The sequence below is a fragment of the Periplaneta americana genome, chromosome 12 (assembly GCF_040183065.1).
Source record: "Periplaneta americana isolate PAMFEO1 chromosome 12, P.americana_PAMFEO1_priV1, whole genome shotgun sequence".
Lineage (NCBI taxonomy): Eukaryota > Metazoa > Arthropoda > Insecta > Blattodea > Blattidae > Periplaneta > Periplaneta americana.
In genome coordinates, this window is record NC_091128.1 from 54177913 (window position 1) to 54199731 (window position 21819).

At 35.7% G+C, this 21819-nt stretch overlaps 1 protein-coding gene across 8 annotated transcripts in view; it reads right to left on the minus strand.

Annotated features, from left to right (window-relative positions):
* Positions 1-21819, minus strand: part of promL (prominin-like) — a 407308-nt gene that overhangs the window by 25064 nt on the left and 360425 nt on the right. For 5 of the 8 annotated variants that reach the window (XM_069841337.1, XM_069841339.1, XM_069841338.1 and 2 more), the window contains one exon: positions 12922-13152. In XM_069841337.1, the coding sequence (XP_069697438.1) occupies positions 12922-13152 (231 nt within the window). The remainder of the gene's footprint in view (positions 1-12921; positions 13153-21819) is intronic. The other 3 variants (XM_069841342.1, XM_069841341.1, XM_069841340.1) reach the window with 1 other exon arrangement.

Genomic DNA, 21819 nt, shown 5'->3' on the forward strand with positions numbered 1-21819 from the left:
TTCCAGTTGTGATTTTATAGAGCACCCGACTTTTTTACAGCACACTTGACACATTACTATTTTTCCATCTGTAGTGAAAGCTTCGTCCATCGCAATCCATGATTTTATTTTTGTCATTAGGGTTGAAGATACAGAGGCCATTGTAGTTAGTTAAAAGCAGTAAACTCACTTGCACTTTATTGTGTAAAACTAGAGAACTGAGTGAAATGATGACACAACAGTACAGCAAGCACTGTTTTACTTTACTGGATTAGGAGAGAATAAGAAGAGATGTGGGACACGTGCATTTTAGCTGCTCCTTGTAAGAAACAAAGTACCTACTAAAACCTCAAACTATAGGTATTTATAAACTGTTGTTTGAAAAGTGACATTCCTGTCTCATTTAGAAGAGTAGAATTATTCCAGCCGAGAACCATATCTTTTAATTGCTCAGAAAATCCCATTTCCATATAGGTCTACTAAATCTAAAGTAAAGAGGTCAAGCAATAACCTAAAATCTATTTATTTTAATCTTTCAAGTTTATTCCTTTACTCCAGCTTCTTTTCAAATATCGGCTACTTTATTGCGGCTCATGTCAGACTTGACACAGGTTTTCCATAGACCTGTTACTAAATCTACGTATTACTCTGTGAAAAGATTTATTAAATCTACACACTTAGACTTCAACAAACAAAATTTGATAACACAATCCCAAGGGGAAAAATGGAACTCTCTGCATCAAAATCCACAGTTAATTCCCGATTTACCACGAAAATCGTCTGTAGCTGCATTTAGATTAGCAACAGGCCATGATTGTTTGGCCAAACACCTGCATAGAATTGGAATATATCAGTCCCCTAACTGCCCATTGTGCAACTCAAACCAAGAAATGGATTCGGAACACCTCAAAATCTGTGCTTCAGTGGCTGGTCATGATAATATCTTTGAAAAATATTGGAGTGCAACAGGTCAAATGACTTTATTGTCAAACGCTTGGCATTAGAAAACAACAAACAACAACAACATATTTTTTTCTGGAAAAGACTCCACAAAGTTTGGAAAAATTCTGGCTAAAACAACTTAGCAGCTGCAAAATGTCCTGTGACAATAAAGCTCCCTTTTGCTTGACAAGTAAATAAAACTGATTAAAATGGCTCAGTAGTAATGCACTGGACTCGCATTCGGAAGGTCCTGGGTTTGATCCCTGCTGCCGACCAATCTGGTCAAAGTTTTTTCCGTGATTTTCGTCATCTGAATATAACTAATTTTTAGTTACATACAGGCGAATGCCAGATTCGACCCCCATTACCACGAAATAATGAACACAAATATAACAGTAACATGCATTTCCAACAGTAAACTACAGATGGTCACAATATGAGCTAGGAGTAGGGTGACCAGACGTCCTCTTTTGTCCTAACATAATACGCACGTCCAAATCTGACTTTTCAGGAATAGCTCCCTGTAAAGCTGATTTGAATAATTTCAAAGGAAAAATTCTTCCGGGACCAGGTATCGAACTGGAGGCCTTTGGCTGAGTGTACCAATGCTCTACCAACTGAGCTACCCAGGAACTCTACCAGATCTCAGCTCAATTGTTCCCTTTTTATATCCACATACCTCAAGTGGGTTGACAAGACGTCAAAGACCTAGCACTGAGTGCACACTGTTTCTGTGTGACTTGAATTGTGGTTTTCTGTTAACAAACAGTGATGTGTATTATACAAATCTGACTTTCCAGGAATAGCTCTCTGTAAAACTGATTTTAATAATTTCAAAGGAAAAACTGAACCGGGGTCTAATAGAGTTCCTGAGTAGCTCAGTCGGTAGAGCATTGGCATGCTCAGCCAAACGTTCCAGGTTCGATACCCAGTCCCGGAACAATTTTTCCCTTGAAATTATTCATAATACCCACGTATTCAACAAATTACAATACTTATATACTTTAGTTAAAATAACATTATATTTACATTAGTTGAAAATAATCACATTTTCATACAATACTGTAACAATACAGAGCATAGCACCATTAAATAACTTTGAGGTCGAACAATGTGAGTTCGGGTATGTAAAATAATTACGTTCAACCACCTGCACCTCCCAAAACATCACTCAGGAGCGTATTCTCAGCACTAGCTTAGAATTGCCACATGCTTGAAGAATAAAATAATAAAAGAGAAAGTTTTGACTGTCAATATCCTTATTTTATTTAAGAACAAAGATGTCAAGAAACATAATTCTAATATGTGAACTTCATCAATGATGATTGCTGTAGGTTGACAGCTAGCTATTTCACCAGTCAGTACGATGCTTGCAGGAACTCGATCCCTTGCTCATGTAGAAATTTACAGCATCAAAAACATGTACGCATGATGTCATTCTAAGGCATTTACATTACCATATTGTGATAAAACCTTGCAGAATTCATTGAGCAAGTAGTGTGTAACCTTAAAGTGTATGTTCTAAGTTGTGAATTGTAAGTGCATGGTCGTTAATAGTGGGCTAATTACAAAAAGTGAAGAGTTTTGTATAATAAGTGACCTGTTACTGAAACCACTTTCCAGAAGAAATAAAGCTGAGAAAAGCGAAATTGTGAAGGAAGATAGACATGACCCAAAATTCAAAATTTAACTTCCGAGCATAAAGACAAAAATAAAAAGTATGTACATTTTAAAATATCTCAATATGCAAATACACCTTTCTTAGCTAGATCTAAATAAAATTAAATAAACTTTTCTGGTGGCTTTGTTTGTTATTTTCAACAGACAGAGGAATGTGGTGTAAAAATGCGTTCGCAAATGTGAATTGTCTTTCTGTAGCTGTCATCAGACATGAGATCACCTTAGATGTTTCGCCAGACTGAATAACTTTGGGAAGACAAGAATAGATCATTAGTTTAATGATCATTTAAGAATCAGCGATCAAATACATAATAAAAAATTCAAGAAAATCTGTGTAATTCTTAAATGGCTGATTGATGTCATGTGTTTCCTGGGAGAGCAGGAATTGTCTTTACGTAGTCATGGCGAGTTAAATAGCCCACTTCTCACAACAAAGAAAACTACATAGAACTTCTGGAGTTGATTCGACAGTATTATCCACTATTAGAGAACCATTTAAAAGAATCAACAGTTTTCCGGGGCACCTCATCTGTAATCCAAAATATTTTGACTGCTTCCACCTCTTCTGTAGTTACAGACAGAAAAAACAGGAACTCGAGCAGACTGACTTTATAGCACTGACTTTGAATGAAACCTTCGACGTAATAAACAAATCACAGCTCAATTATTCTTGTTTCGTTGATCAGAATGGACAAGTCAAGTTTTGACATCAGCCAGGAAAACCTCGTGTGGAATGGTAATTGGATGAAAAATGGAAAGTCATAAACATGGGGTTAACCGCAAAGATATGGAAGGTAAAACATACATTTGCTCACTTGTCTTAATATGAAAGAAAGATATCCTCTATTGAAATACCAAAAACAATTGTATAAGCTTATGAAAAGCTTGCATCATCTTGAACTCACTTAACAACCACACAGAAGTATAAAAAATTATCTGAGTTGGTGAGGAGTTCATGGAAGCTCGCTTAAATGGTTTTAAAATGCACAATATTAGCATATGAGTGTGGGCCCACGAAATAGTCAAATCACTTGATATACCATTCACTGCAAGTGTAACATGGCTGTTGAAATTCAAGCAATATTATCACTTAGAATTACGAAAAGTTACATAATTCACAACACAACAACAAGAGGAAAGTGAAAGATTGATAACATAATGCAACACATTTCTTCACAGTTATGCACAGGACATCTCCTTCCCTAAACAAGTTGTCCAATGGGGTATTTTTAATTTAATTGTGTGGTTGTCAAAATCTGGAAAAATTACAAGAGAAATTTTCAGGACATTCGAGTTGGCACTTCTGCCTCACATTGATCCTTTGGACTACTTGTTGCTTGAATCCTGACCACTTCGTAAAATTACGAATTTAGTAAATCAAATATTGCTATGTCCTGAAGAACGAAATAAAATCTGGAAAATTTATGCAAATATAATAATAATAATAATAATAATAATAATAATAATAATAATAATGATGATGATGATTGATGATGATGATAACAATAATAATAATAATAATAATAATAATAATAATAATAATAATAATAATAATAATAATAAAGAGATTGCACATTCTTCGAATTCACTTCTATTTCACTGGAAATACAATTTATCGCAGTAATATCAATTTATAGCATTAAATCGCAATAATGAAACTGAGTTCAAAGAATTGCAATTGTGACGAAATATAGTCTCTGGAAAAAGGAGCAAAAAGCACACTTCTTACTTTTATCGCATTTAACGAAATTGCGATATTTTCATGCATTTACTCATAGCATAACTGAAATTTCAAAACCACCTGTGTGCTACACATTTATTCACAACACTTCGGTCATTGTTGTCTGGCATCAGTGACTGGGGAGAAAATCACATTGACACCCTTGTCATGATGGTGTCCAAAACTATGAAGTGACTGTGACTGATAAAATATTTCATCTAACAATCTGCTGCCAGTATGTTTTCAAGTATGATCTTAAATATTATGCAGGGAGTAATATGACAAATAGTGATGTAAGAAAAAAGACTAAGAACTTTTAAGGGGAAGATATTGAGAAGAATACTTGGACCAATAAACGAAAGAGTACAGTAACATGAAAAATGTTTATTTTGAATAAACCTTATTTATTCAGCTTCCTCCAAGTGGAGGTTGCCTACAAGACAAAGCTTACCATAAAATTGTGTTTTTTTATAAATGGCAGGCAAACAAGTATAATGGAAAAAGAGAAAACAATGGAGAAGAAAAAGAAAAAGAAATAACGCAAAATAATTGAAAATGAGTAAATAAATCATTATTAATTCCATTAGAAACATTAAATCTTCCTAGTATCTATTTGTTATCAGTTGATCATAGTTGTCTATTCAGCACTAGTTGCAGAATCCAACTTAAGTGAGCAGACCGTCATAGGAAAGAGGTAAGTCTATTTAAGTGTAGAGATGATTTTTATAGATTCATTCACTGCAGACAGAGATATACTTCAGTAACAAGGGTTTTGTCCTAGACCAAACTGTATGCAAAAATGCGCGAATCTTTCTGTGATAGTGATATATATCACATTTTTCCCGATATATCTCAGCATGTTGATTTTCGTATGTTTCCGTCCTTACAGTTGGATCAATTATGAGTCCACTTGTTGATCTTGTCAGGGTAGCGATGATGTCAATAAGCCTTGTAGACCCATTTGTGGGCAAACCATGGACCTCCTCTTCTACTTGGTAGTTTTTTCCTCTTAAGGCCGATGCAAGGAGGAATCGAATCTTGTGGTGACGGCTATTTCTCAGTAGTTCTCCATGAGGGCAGGCTCCCAGAATGTGAGCAAGTCTTATCTTTCTCACTCCGGCAATGTCGGCAGTGGGTTCCATTCTGAGACCTATATGATAGAGTACATACTGGGCATACATTAATAGTTATCTTAATAGCATCCTTCCATTCGCTGCTGGTCAATCCATTCGGTCTAGATAGCCATTTATTACCAAGCATGTGTTCTTTGTATAGAACGACTTCCTTTCCTTTCTGAGGTAACGTACACCAGGAGTCAAATTCTTTGTCTCATAGAAGTTTTCATAAAGATGGTATGTTTATCTGATCAGAGGAGTCAATATTTGCCAGTCCAAGTTTATCCAGACTTGCTTGTATTTCACTGGTCAAATCACATGTATTCGAAACATATATGTTGTTTGTCTTTGCAAGCAATTTGCAAGCGTTGATAAACTGTAGAAAAGCTTTCCAGCTTGCTTCATAAAGACCAAGTCTTTGAATTTCTTAGGTCAGTAAAGCATATTGTTTGGAGTGTTGGATGGATCAAATTTCTGCGTATTTAAAGGAGAAAACTAAAATTCTTTCAATCATTTATTATCATAATACACTGCTCTCCTAAATTGACTGACCATATTGGGAATTCAATCAATGGCTTTCCCAAAAGAAATTATGAAATGTTTCATATAAAACAATTTTTATCTCGAAAAAGAAGCAAAAACTAGCAAAATTGTATTAAACTTTTTTATTTGAAATATCTCAAAGAAATGAATGACATTACTTAAGGTTTATCCTGTACATACACATATATTTATATTTCTTTACTTGTTATTTAATGACGCTGTCTCAACTACTGGGTTATTAGCATTGATGGAATTGGTGATAGCGAGATGAGACCGAGGATTCGCCATAGATTACCTAACATTCGTCTTATGGTTGAGGAAAACCTCGGAAAAAACCCAACCAAGTAATCAGCCCAAATGGGAATCGAACCACCCAAGCACAACTTTGGATCAGCAGACAAAGTATTACCGCTTTAGCTCTGGTGGGTTGTTTAATATAGTAACGTAAGAAAAGTAGGTAAGATATCTATTCTACATCTATAGATTACTGCAATTAGTAGAGGCATTTTACATTTTTGTCAATTTTGTTAAAGACATTATGAAATGAAAATACACATGTACTGTTTTATGTCGAAAGTACTTTTCAATATAGCACCAGAACTTGACTTCCAAAGTTTAAAAAAAAATATGCTTGTCCTTCTACTCTTCGCAAATATTTCAGAACGAACTGTATGACTGCGTGAAATGATGTACGAAAATGTTTACCGATATAAAATCTTAAAAAAAGGATTATGCACATTACATTTCTTAGAAATTTAATTAACATGAAAACCTACTGTAGTGTCAGTGGACTGTATATTGTGTCAAAGTCGGTGAAGCTCTAACTCATTTAATTTACTACAAAGGAAAGGAAAGAGTACTGTGTACATGTTTAACTTAAATATTGTCATGGTAACAATCATTAATCTGACAAGACACGATAATCATTGCTTCCATTAATCTCGATGACAATTACAATAAAACACAAAAATGATACTACTCATAAAACAATCTAATGATTTAGTTAAGTAAAACATTTAAATTTAGATACTTGATATTCTTAATATATCAGAATTAATTTACATTTATTATATAAATTATTTAATCTTCACTCACAATATGGCATTAACATTTGTGTTCATGTTCTGAAAATATTTTACTGTTATTTGTAAGCATCAGAACAAATTGCCACTAGGCCTACTTGGGGACTTACTCCAGACATTCTCAAAATAATATATCGAGCAGCTGTACAGCCATTGCTCCTCTACTGCTTACCAGCATTTCAGGATGTGCTACCACACACAAAAAATATGCTCAAAATAAATTCAAGAATTAAAGAGGATATATCTTGCATATTTTTAAAGCACATCACACAATATATAAAGATGCAGTGTTGGTTATTGCAGGTTTAGTACCACTACATTTAGTTGGTCTCTACAAAACTAGCGTGAGTGATATCTGATATCAAACAGAATACCATATGGCCACCTTTCAAAACATATCGACCCACAATTTAACTTACATCTTCTGGCCGCAGACAACTGGGATTACATCATGAACATAACAAAACTTTATTGATAACCAAATTGTAAGTGCCATGGTTAAAAAACTCTTGCTTACAATAAACAATTCTGTCTTTATTACAACATCATTAGGTAGTATTTACTTGACATCAGGAATAGGCAAACACGTGAAGTGACCTTGCTGTCACAGAATTGCTATTTCTTTCCGTCTTACCTTATCTTATCATTTGCAAAGCACATGTGGGACTGACGTGACAGTCATTCACAAGAACTGACATCATCATATTATTTAGAAGGCATAATAATAATAATAATAAAAAAAAAATTACGATTTATTTAACGACACTCGCAACTGCAGTAGTTATATCAGCATCGCTGCTAATAATAACAATAATAATAATAATAATAATAATAATAATAATAATAATAATAATGGCAAGACCATTCAGTCTTCTCTAAAACACAGCCAAAAGCAAAACTGCGATGCAAAAAACACAACAAATTTACAAAGCACGCACGCACACACACACAAAAAACTGAAGTAGATAATCATAATACAATGTAAACAACAAGTCAGTAGAAATGAGACATAATATATAACATACAGAAAGAAAGGAAAAAAGCATAATAAAATGTGAACAGTAAGTCAAAACAAATGAGACTATGAGACAATAATAATAATAATATTATTAATAATAATAATAATAATAATAATAATAATAATAATAATAATAATAATAATAATAATAATAATAATAATAATAATGAATGGAATGCATGAAGTGGACAGACAGAATAAGAAATGAAGATGTGTTGGAAAGAGTGGTTGAAGAAAGAATGATGCTGAAACTGATCAGGAAGAGGAAAAGGAATTGGTTGGGTCACTGGTTGAGAAGAAACTACCTACTGAAGGATGCACTAGAAGGAATGGTGACTGGGAGAAGAGTTCGGGGTAGAAGATGATATCAGATGATAGACGACATTAAGATGTATGAATCATATGAGGAAACAAAGTGGAAGGCAGAAAATAGAAAAAGATTGGAGAAAGCTAGGTTTGCAGTGAAAGACCTGCCCTTGGGCAGAACACGAATGAATGAATGAATTAATTACTATTAATAATAATAATAATAATAATAATAATAATAATAATAATAATAATAATAATAATAATAATAACAAAATAAAAGTACAAAGTATACATTAAACACAATATTTATTAGGTACACACAGCAAGGAAAATTACGATTATAAGTAGCTCAAGTTATCACAATCGTGAAATGTGATGAAACAAAAAAGAGATAAAATAAAATTAAATATCACTAGAATATCAAAAATGTAGTGAATACGTGGAAACATGCAATACAACACTTGTCAAAACAGTAAGTAAATTAGTTTGGCAACTCGTCATGAGATAATTTTCTAACTTGGATTTGAAAGATTTCAAGGTTCGGCAGCTCTTGACTTCAGGCGGACGGACTGTAGGGGTGTCACCTGTAGGTGACATTGGGCAATAAATCTTCTTGTCACATTTATTGACTGCAATATCATATTTTTTCAGTGGAGAATATTTAAAATAGCATATATGTATTAATACTACTGGATGAGACTGACTCGCTGGCTGGATGTCTGTATGGATTTTTCCCATAGACACCACAACATACTTGCATGATATTTCGCCAGAATTCACAACATGTGAAGTCTTTTTGTATTGCATCTCTTCTTGATACTAACCACGCATTATGCCAGGCTGCATTGAGACCAAATGCAAAAAGTGGGTACCACCATTTCGTTCCATGAAAGCTCACTTTCAAAGAATTAACATTTTCGTCAAATTTATCTACTCCTCCCATGTATTTGATGTACTATTCAATAACCGAAGGGCAATCCACTTGAATTTTGCTTCGCTTCCCTGCAATAACACTGACTCGATCTGCTTTCAAAATTGGAGTTACACTGTGGCAGTTTGAAGCAAGAGTGACAATATTATTATCACGCTATCGAACAACAGCATCATCCTGTGTCACAGCGAAAGATATTGCACCACGATTGCGCTTTTTCATGTGCTTAGCATCATTCTTCAACCACACACTTCCCCATGGGGTTTTCTCTAATGGTTCCTGTTCCTCCATTTGTGTTCAGTAAGAACTGACAACAAGTTGAGACTTGTGAAGAAAATGTCAAAGTAAAAACTAAGGTGAAAAAGCTGCCAGTAATCTGCTTTCAAGTTCCAACACAACAGCAGCTACTAGATCATATTCTGCTTGACCTGTTTAGCTCCTTGGTATAGTTCAAACGCAGCGAGATAGCCAAGACGTGTAGCTGCTAACCATACTTTATATCCAAAACGCAATGGCTTTCCATGAATATGCTGATTGGCACTATGTCTCCCATAATAGGGAACCATTGTTACATGAATAGATTTGTGACTCGACCATACCTTTTCAAACTGTTGGCCAAAATTATCATTTAGAATCTCGAAGTATCTTCGGACTTTACCAAATTCATCATTAGGAGGAAGATTGAAATTGTCCGAAAGATGTAAATATTTATGGATTTCTGTAAACCTACTTCTCCTCGTGGTACTGGATACAAGTTCATTGTGTGCATCTGATTTTGTTTCGCAAAACATTGTTATGCTTTGGGGAGACATGTAGCCCGTCAGTAAGAGAATAGCAATGTAAAGTTTTTATATCATTTTTGTCCAATTCAATAGAATGATTCCTTTGGATAGCATACAATTTTGACATTTTACACATGACAGCGAGTATTTCTTCACTGAACAGGAGCTCGAAACATTAGACAGGAGTAAATTTTGGTTCATTATAATCTGCAAATGTTTCATCTACGTCGCCTCTTCCAGATTTATAAGTAAAGATTTCTTCTTTGTCAGACCACTCTTTATTACGAAAAGAAATATTAGAAGTAGATTATTTTATTATTATTTCTTCCATGTATATTCTGAATTTGGTAGTTTGTTTTTGTCTGTTGAAACTTGAGTGTTTATTTCCCCAATATAAGAATTGGACATTGTTATCTGGTCAATTGTTGATGGTCTCGGGCTATTTCCTTCATCATTATCTATTAGTTCGTCATTGACAGAAGTAATGTTGACTTCAAATGTAAATTTGAGTTTTCTTCCTGGAAGATGATTGATGTCACTGGTTGTTTCGTCACCACTTTCCTCATCGATAACTGGTCCATCAGCCGGTGGAAATATGGTAATGTCACTTACAGACGAAGCTCCAACTGTATCTTCGTCCATCATCTCCAGTATTTCATACACAGTCAGACTATAAAAGGAAAATAAGTAACATAACTATACTAATACAATGAGATCGGACGTTAGATGTATCTGACCAATGTCACCTGGAGGTGTCACTTTGTAGTCCCTATATACACTATATCCACCTTTTTTACTTGTTTATGAAAATTGCATATAAAATATCATTAGTTTAGTAATGTATATATGGAAACAAAAATAAAACTACTTAACCCTTAGTTCTATTTTCACAAGCCATTATGTGAAGTATGCACAAAGTTGAGATTCTTCTGCATCCACGCTGATGTTTTCTTCTCTACTGCTGCAGATTTACGAGCTAGTCGCCAACAAAGGTTGAAATTCAGTTACCAGATGTCTATTAAGGGATTGTCGATGGCGATTTATGTTTAAATAAATTTACTGGTAATTTTGGACAGCTTGATAGGAAGTGGCACCTGTAGGTGACATTGGGATATCAAGAGTTGAGTAAGCCATGATAACTTCTCGAAAGAAGGTGAGATATGATCACAGTATCGAACATTACAATGAAGCGGATGCACGCATTATGAACACGCTGTAGTTTCTGAGAGGAATCAATCCTGAAATCACTGAACAAAACATCGCAATAATCAAAGTGAGGTAGAATGAGAGTCTGTACCAGCGTCTGTTTTAATTTAGATGGATAATGATACAATCTTTTTAGTGAATGGAGTATAGATAATGCCGTCTTACATGTATATTTAATATGTGTATCCCAATTGTGATTAGATTCGAAAATACGTAATACACCCACAGTCAATTATATGCCTTTCTTGCAAAGATGAAGTCGGAGGTTATGACGCTTTCGTCACCTTAAGCACATCCTCTGTTATTCATATCTGGAGTTGTTGATTATACGTGAAGGCTTCTTGAACTGTATCTTGAAATATACACTGATGGATCGTGAATTAACGACTGTGTAGGATATGTACTGTGACATCAAAAATGTATACAAAATTATTTCACCCATCTTCTACCAATACAGTGTTCCAGGCTGAACTCTATGCAAGTAAGGAAGCAGTGAAGTGGTGTGTGAAACATGACTGCAGTGTTCGAATTTGCAGTAATTCTCAGTCAGCAACCTATTCCGTCAACAGCAAATACATTCTAGATTCTCTCTCAATTGAGATTCGAAATAATATTACAAATGAAATCCACATATGCTTAACTTGGTTTCGTTGACACATAAGAACACCTGGAAACAAACATGCCGACCAGCTAACACAATTGGCTGCCTCATCAGATTCTGAATATGTCTATACAAAATGTCCTGGTATTATGTCAAAAGATACACAAAAGGCTACATAACCAGATGCTAGAATTACTACTCGATTCATAATGCAAAAGGAGTTACTGGTAGTTCCAATAATTTATCAAAGATTAGAATCTAAATTAATTCAACCAAGTTTTGTGTTAACACAGCTTTTAGCAGGCCATGGTAAATTTGGCAGTTATTTTGAGAAGTCCAGAATCATAACATATGATAGTTATATCTGTTTATGGTGCGAGTCATTACAAATTGTTACAAATTTGTTACTGTCCTAAATTTCAAATAAAACGTTTTAAATTACATTGACTGATGAAATAAACGATTTATGTAATATTAAGTTAACCATAATTGCTAGTTTCCAAAAAAAAACAAATTAAATTGTTAAGATTTTATTCGGTATCTAAATTATGTACATACACAATAATTGTGATTGTAAACTGTAAACATTTACTTGCAATCTTTCTGATATAAATGGTAATGAATTGAATTTATAACCCTAACATGCCTATCTCGGGTAAAATAGGGTTACTGTTATCATTGCAGTTTCAATAAATAAATAATAAATATCAGAACAATATTTGCAGTTTTCAGATAAAATTACAATTATTTCTAAGAGTTTAATGGAAGATGAAATAGTGTCACACACTTATTCCCATTTTCAAAGTAAACCTCTTTCCCAATATAAGAATTATAAATAGTTGAAACTATAAAACAGCACAATACATACCTAAAAATTAAAATACATAAAAACATATTCTTAATCAAAGGGCTGAATGGAGGATGATGAAGTCAATTGGTTGAAAGCTTGAGTAAATGGGGAGAACATGACAACAGTCACCCCATACACCAATTATCTCTTCATCACCCCATACCTGATCATGCCGGTGGGCAAATAGGTGCCCCCTCTCTCGTGCCTGAGGAGTACGTACTTGGGAGCCATGTCAGTGTAGCGAGTATCACTGTGTGCTGCTGGTGAGGCCCTGTCTCGACCTCCACCTCTGTCACCTCCACGACCCAGATGGGCACTGTAATCTCCCCCATAGTATCCACTCGAGTTATCATATGTTTCATGATAGCGGCGATGATAATTCTTTTTGTCAACACTGTAACAAACATAAACAGAGTTATATGGAAACAAAAAAGACCAACAATGATAAAATTGAACAGTCCATCAGGCCATACAGTTGCGAAGTAAACTTCACACATTTTTGTGCACAACTTTTGTTTCTGCATTGCGATATATATGATGCGAAGCAAGCAATAGAACCAAATATTTCGTAAAGTGTCATTAAAAAACCATCGCTTCAAATAATGCTTGAGGCGAGTAATATGACAGATTACTTTCGAAGTGAGCAACATCAGTAGAATTAGGAGTGAATACCACACTACTTTTCAGAGTGCAGCTGCAAAAGGGTATCTGTCAGATACAGGGGGGAGAGCCATTAATCCTTCCCATTGAAGGCTTTAAGAAACCAACCTGGACAAATACCCAATGTCCCATCCCTACCTTCCCGTGGTGCAGCTGTTAGTAAGCATAATTTACAAGCTGAACTAAAGGGAGGGGCTACTCATCAATTAGTACTGGTCAGCTTGATGAGTTAATGACTTAATTTGGTATAATTTTCCTCTATTCAATACCTAATTCCCTCTTTACCCTTTCCTATCCAATCCTCTGACTGAACTCTTACTTTCTTCAAACCCGACGGTATTAGAGCATTCGAGGTCTATGGGTTCATTTCCCTTTCCTTCCTCCTCTTTCTACTTTTCTGTTCCTAGTGCTGACCTGCTATGGCACTAAAATCGTCCTCCAGTGGCTTAAGGAGGGAAAGCTGGTGATCAACAAGATCTCCCAGCTAGGTCCAATGGACCCGTCGACCAACAGCTGGTATGGTCCTCCAGACATTCTGGGGGTTGTCTATGAATGAAGTAGCCACCAAAACGTTAAAAAATGGTGTTCACTTAAATCGGCTACAACTTGCCATTTTCATCAAATGAAGAAATGGATTCGGAACACCTAAAAATCTGTGCTTCAGTGGCTGACCATGATAATATCTTTGAAAAATATTGGAGTGCAAGAGGTCAAATGACTTTATTGTCAAATGCCTGGCATTAGAAAACAACAATAACAACAACAACATTTCAGAGTGCTAAAATAGCTTAGTTGATTAAACAGTGACTGAGGAGATGATCTCAGTCATGATGGGGTTCGAGTCCATGGAGAAGCTGATATATTTTATGTTTTACAGTTCACAGATATGTGCTTTTAACACCATGTCAGTTACATATTTATTTTCTACAACCAGTCAACATTGTTGATTAGATGTTCTAGACATTAGGCAGTAAATAAATAAATAATCTGTGGTGCTACAGCCCGTGAAGGGCCTAGACCGACCAGCCGGCTGCTGGCCCCACGCCCACATGGCGAAGCAGACGTGGACGATCATCCAACCAGACATTAGGTAGTTCTGAGAAGAACTGTTTGATTGGGCACCATATTGAACTACAGTCCAATATCGCATACAAAACCACTCAATCTCTGCAACAATTCTTATTGCTCACACAGGGATCTCACAGGACCACCTACATAGTGTTTGCCCTGAGCCACCTCTTCCCAGGTATCTAGTACTAGAAGGCATGTTTAGATGCTGGAAATGAGTCAGGCCAGTTTTCGGCCATGACGCATTTCGTCTCTGCCCACATGTTTTCGATGTGGCTGAGATCGACCTCTCAGAATAATGGAGATACTGGCCACCATCTCTTCTATGAAGATATCTGATTCAGCGCAAGTACAATCACACCCACACAGATACAGAAACGCGACCAGAGCGTGGACACTCTTTCAAATATTCTGCATTGCATCAGATTCCTGTGAGCCAAAAAGCTCATACCAGGCCATCGTTTTCCAAAGAAAAAAAAAGACTTGTCTCAGAAAATTTTCCCAATTTCGATCCATATTATCTTGAGCAAATGTGAGCTGGTAGAGTCTGTGGTCCTTTGAGAGCCACTCATTCACAGCCATGCTTCTACATGTGGTGCCAACATCCTACAGATGGTTTCTTGTAGTTTTCACCTGGGAAAATTACTGATAAGTTTCAGTTGAGTGGAATTGAGGAATGGATTTTCCCAAGCAAGATCCACAAGCACGGCATCCTGTGGTTGGAATGAAACTCGCCAAAACCCTGACCCTCGTTGACAAGCAGAATTTTCGGAGGCCCTGTACTGCAATACCCATTATCGACTAGTGTGAGCTGGAATTGAATATTCCCATTCTTGACCAATGTGGCTCAGAAGTACATTGATGCAGTGTCAGTTAAATGGCAAATTATTTATAATACATCATGCATATTTTTGTTTTGGGTAAGTCAGAAAGACTAGTATATTTAATTTTAATAATTGTTAGAAACATAAATCACCATATTAATAAGACTTATTATGCGTTGTTAGATGATATGGCATTGATAGCAGAAGACGAAATGATACTAAAGGATATGCTACTGGAGCTAAATGACAGCTGTGAGCAGTATGGGAGAAGATAAATGCAAATAAGACGAAGACCATGGTCATAGGAAGAAAAATACAGAAGATAAATTTGCGAATTCTAAATGAGGCAGTAGAGCAAGTGGACAGCTTCAAATACTTGGGGTGTACTATAAACAGTAACATGAGCTGCTGCCAGGAAGTCAAAAGGAGGACAGCAATGGCCAAGGAAGCTTTTAATAGAAAAAAGAGCATTTTCTGCGGACCTCTGGAAAAAGAATTAAGGAAGAGACTAGTGAAGTACTTTGTATGGAGTGTGGCATTGTATGGGGCAGAAACATGGACATTATGACGAAGTGAAGAGAAGCGAATAGAAGCATTTGAAATGTGGATATGGAGAAGAATGGAACATGTGAAATGGACAGATAGAATAAGAAATAAAGCTGTGTTGGAAAGAGTGGAATTGGTTGGGTCACTGGCTGAGAAGAAATTGACTACTGAAGGATGCACTGGAAGGGATGCTGAACAAGAGAAGAGTTCGGGGTAGAAGAAGATATCAGATCATAGACGAAATTACGATACAGTATATGGATCATATGAGGAAACGAATAGGAAAGCAGAAAATAGGAAAGATTGGAGAAAGCTGGGTTTGCGGTGAAAGACCAGCCCTTGAGCAGAACACTAAATAAAATTAATGAAAATGAGCCAAATATTGCGACAGTGATCGTAGGATAAAATTAAATTCACGTGAACCTAAATACAAACTTATAATAAAAACATAAGTCGTGCTATGGGCGAGATTCAAACATGACTCAGTAACTAAGCTACCACACACTTCGACTACAAGCCTTTGTCAATGTTCTTTCCATATGTATGTGTTATGCCCCAGGCCTTAAAACGTCCTGCAGCATGATTTCTAGTTAGGTATCAAATTCGAGACAACTCAAGAAAAGTATCAGCAGAATACATTGTATTCCCAGCTTGCGAAATAGGTGCATAGGCAGCGAACTGCTTACTTGACAGAAGTTACAGCGCATGTGCATTACATCACTGACTGCGATAAAAGTATTCTTATGCCACAAATCACAGTTGGACTAATCATAATGGTCCAATGAAATAAAACATGCATTTTAATTGATTAAATTAAAACAAGCATTGTTCAAACTCTTTTCTTACGGTAGTTTCATTAAAGCAACTTATAACTGTATTGCACTGAATCGAATTAATTGTAACTAATGTTTGATTAAGACAATATCCTCAAGCACGTATAAACATAAAGGAGTTTAAAGCCCATCTCACCTGTTGGATAGCATGGGGACACCTCGGCTGGGAAGCCGGGAAGAGAACATAAAAGCATTCGGTTGGGAGATGTTAGCAGTCATAATCAGAATCTTGGTGAAGAATAAGACGAAGACAGGACATATCATGATGACGTCAGCTCCACCAAGAGATATACCATGTGAGTAATTCATTATGTAAATTTGTATATATTTAATAAATGAAGTATAGTTCCGTTTACAATTAATTCAGTCTAGAATCTAAGTTCAATAACCATGTAGTTTTCCTGTAATATCCTCAGAGCCCCAGCTCTTTCAGTAAAATCGTTCCTTTTCCATTATAAATATAATAGTGGTGTCAGAAATCCTGATAAGTGTGAACAGGAGTCGAATGCAGCAGTCATCCATTCAGCAAGTCATCTGACCTAAGCTGTGGCGCATAACATATGAACTGTGAACATTGCAGGCATCTGGAAAAGTTTCGTGACATATATCATTATCTAAATTAGAAATAGATAACGACAGAACAGGATTAGGTTTGTTCTAAATGCGTGGGAGAGAAAACAGTAAGTGAAATCATAAAGATGGTATGATGCAACATTTCGGTACAGCTGTACTGCATAGCTGTCATGGAGACGTCTTTAAGGTGGTAATTTTTCCTTTCCACGAGTGTAACATGATATTTTCATGCCTCCATATTGGATGCCCACTACCAAGAGTTCCTTGAAATTAAGTTGAGTTTCAACAGTTACAAATATTTGAAGGATGGAATATTGCAGAATTTGGTGACAAGTTTATTTGGAATATTGAGGCCGGATGCCTAATACCATTATAAAAAAAGAAAAACAAGTAACTAATGGTTTATGAATACATGAAATTATCAAGAATGTTTGCCAATATAATAAAGTATGTACATATTCATGCGATAAATGAAGGGCAACTGCCATCGTATATTAATTTGCGCCATTTCATTGATACTTTAGTGCAACATACACTGAAATAGCTCTGATTGTCATTTATTTTATCAACAGTAATCTCACTAGACGTTTTGATTTATCTAGAGAAAATCAAAACTCGAGTGGGATTTAATTGACTGTTACACGATTAGAAGAAAGTATATAAAGATTAGAAGTAACGAAGTACTCCAATACAATAAAAATATTAATTGACTTACGAAAATACAACTGTCTTCAAATGTATTATTGTACCATCTCAACATTACAAATATTAAGCTAGATGCATGCTAGATGGCAGTAGTGAGCAATGACTTCTTGTTGAGAAGTTGTCGATCTATATACACGATGGCAATGTTACTAGTCAAGAAGGCTTTGTTGATTCAGTTTCATTTTTATTAAAATGCAACATTCCACTTCAATTATCCAAATCCCAGTAATCAACGTCACTTGACAGATGATTTTCAATTAATCTTAATATTAAACAATCTCTGATACGTGACTATCCATAATATCATATAGCAGAAGCTATAACATAACCTAACTAATATACTGTACACAAGTGTTAGAAAAGTTTTAATTAACGACGATGACATAAAAAATAAACATGAATAATTTTAAAAGGAATAATTATTGAATGTACAATTTTCAAATTTGAATGTGGTTGGTGGTTCAATTGATGTTATATTGGACGTGTGCGTAATAGAAGTGGAACTCGTTGATTTAGGCCTACATGGTGTATTCAACTTATTCAGGATTTCTGAATGGTGCTCTTCATTTATTTGTAAATCGGATTTCAGAAGATGCATAGGTATGATCAGTGATTTTTATTAATTCTTGTTCTTGAATGCCAATGCGAGTCATATTTGAAACTGCTGTGCATCGACTGGAGTGCGAGTTCCACTTCTATTACGCACACATCCAATATAACATCAATTAAACCACCAACCACATTCAAATTTGAAAATTGTACATTCAATAATTATTTCTTTTAAAATTATTCATTCGGAAATTCTGAATAAGTTGAATACACCATGTAGGCCTAAATCAACGAGTTCCACTTCTATTACGCACACGTCCAATATAACATCAATTAGTCCACTCCTGTGGAGTAACGATTAGCACATCTAGCCGCAAAATCAGGTGGCCCGGGTTCGATTCCCGGTTGGGACAAGTTACCTGGTTGAGGTTTTTTCTGGGGTTTTCCCTCTACCCAATATGAGCAAATGCTGGGTAACTTACGGTGTTGGACCCCGGACTCATTTCACCGGCATTATCACCTTCATCTCATTCAGACGCTAAATAACCAAAGCTGTTGATAAAGCGTCGTAAAATAACCTACTAAAATAGAAAAAAAAAAAAAAAACATCAATTGAACCACCAACCACATTCAAATTTGAAAATTGTACATTCAATAATATATATATATATATATATATATATATATTTTGACGTCCAGACCAGCGCAGTTTCAAATGTTGGCAAACAAAGAAACAAATGCTAAGGACGCGATAAAATTAAACAAATGCTAGGGACGCGATAAAATTGTGCAATAAGCAGCCATGATTGGTTGAAATACGTCCTTCCGTACCGTTTTATTGGTCAAAAGTAGTATGACATAGTAAGAGTGTAATAGTCATGATAAATAATCTGCATTATCTGCAAGTCAATGTATTCTACAGAACACAAGTCAAACAAAGTAATGAACAAAGCATCTCTGAGGAAGTTGTCTCAGAGCAATTCAAGTCACCTGCAAGGTGTCATTATACCACTGCTCCACTTTTACAATATTATTCTTTTATAGTTACTGAATATTCTTATTATTTAAAGAAACTGATAAATAAGAACCTGTTTAAGCACTGACAAAAGTGTGAGTGGCTGTAACATTCGAGCATAAATCTTTGTTAATACAAAAATAAGTGCTATCAAATATCGTAAAGGAAAGGGGGAGGTGAAATCAGAATTAAAGCAGTGAAATACAACAGTACTGAAAGACAACTAAGTGACACTTGCACTGTGTTTTCTAATTCAAATTGAACTATCTTCTTTACAGACTAGTCCAATAGCAATCATGCATTATTTGTATATATACACTTATTTTTACTATTAAAGTTATACACACAGAATAAGTCAGGAATATGGCTACACGTTTGATCACTTTGTGTGATGACAGTATTATGGCTATGGGAAATGAGTCATTACTGTTGAAAGGAAATTTTTCAAATTATACAACAATACCAACCAGAGTCACTTTATTGCCTCAAACAGCTCGCTGTTCACATCCAAGCATAATTGAGAATGCTCTGCAAAGTCACTCACTGCTTTATGATACATGCCCACTGAAATAGCACGAATTCCTCAATTGCTCTTTTCAGTATGTCGATGTCTGATGGTTTCCGAGCATAAACTGAGGATTGTTAGGAAAGAATTGCTAATGCTGTTCGGTATTGTGAAATTCTTCACGAACTTATAGTGCCAGTGGTGCAAAGTGAAAAGTGACGAACACGAATATTGCTTATTCCAACAGGATGGTGCACCTCCTCACTATTCTATTATGGCGAGGGAAATTTTGGATCGTGAAATGCCAAACAGGTATTTGGGAAGGCGAGGACAGAGTGCCCAGCCTGTTCCCTAAATCTCACAGCTTGTGTCTATTTGTTGTGGGGTTATGTGAAGGAGAATGTTTACACTAGAAAAACGTGAGACATCGACATTCCAGTGGTCATGTATTGTGAAGCAATGAGTGACTTTCCAAAAACATTTCTGATTATGTCTGAATGTGAGCAGCGAGCAGTTTGAGACAATAAAGTGACTCTGGTTAGTATTGTGTATTGTTCTTTAATTCGAAGAATTGTCTTTCCAAAGGTAATGTCTCATTTCCTGTAGCCATAATACTGTATCACACAAAGCAATCAAATGTGTAAGCATATTTCTGATTTACCCTGTAGTTGTTTTACAGTGTGACAATTAACTTTCTGTACTATTTATTTAACTGCATCAAATTCAAATATATATATATATATATATATATATATATATATATATATATATATATACAGTGAGTATACTAACTGGCTCTGCAGTGAAGAAAGTGGCAGTATTCGACCCGGCAGTGATGTAAAGTTGGTACTGTGTAGTGCCTGGTTTGAACACATAGGAATATTACATCTCCTTTCTCACTCTCTCCCACCCTCCACCATTTAATGCAGCTAAGGTCATTGACTCTATCTGCACAATACCAACACAACTGCTCTGCCTGCCACTTCTCCTGTGGAGCCAGTTAATATACGCACTGTATATATATATATATATATATATATCCAAATTCATGGCACTACAGCCCATGAAGGGCCAAGACCAACCAGCCGGCTGCTGGCCTCACGTCCACATGCCGAAGCAGAGGTGGACGATCATCCAACCAGAATGGAGGTATCGTGTGGTTAGTACGATGATCCTCCCAGCTGTTATAGCTGGTTTGCGAAACCGGATTTTTGCTACCTATCATAGCTCCCCAAGTACATCACGATGCTGGGTGGGCACCGGTCCCATACACTGGCCGAAATTTCATGAGAAAATTTCTTCCCCCATGAGAATTCGAACCAGCGCGCATTCTGTAACGTGAGTCCTAGGTGGCATGCCTTAGACCACGACACCATGGCGCGGGACATATATATATGAAGGGCTTGGAGCAACATAGTGACAAGCTACACTCAAATTTTACAGGAAAACAACTCTTAAAGATTTAAGACTTAAGGGTTATTTTCCTGTAAAATTTGAGTATGGCTTGTCACTATGTTACCCCAAGCCCTTCATATATAAAATTAAAGATCAGAATTACACTCTAAATCTACGTAAACATTTAAGTTACTCATTCAGTACAAGATTTGGCTGAATAGTCATCTATAGTAATGGTTATAAGATAATAACACTCTTATATTTGTTTAAGACTTCAAACTTGAAGACAGCGTAACTCCTGTATTTTTACAACCATAGAACAGTATTCAGATAAGTTATCAATCTTAAACTCATACAGCTTTACTTTTATGGGGAGAGAAAGGGCGTA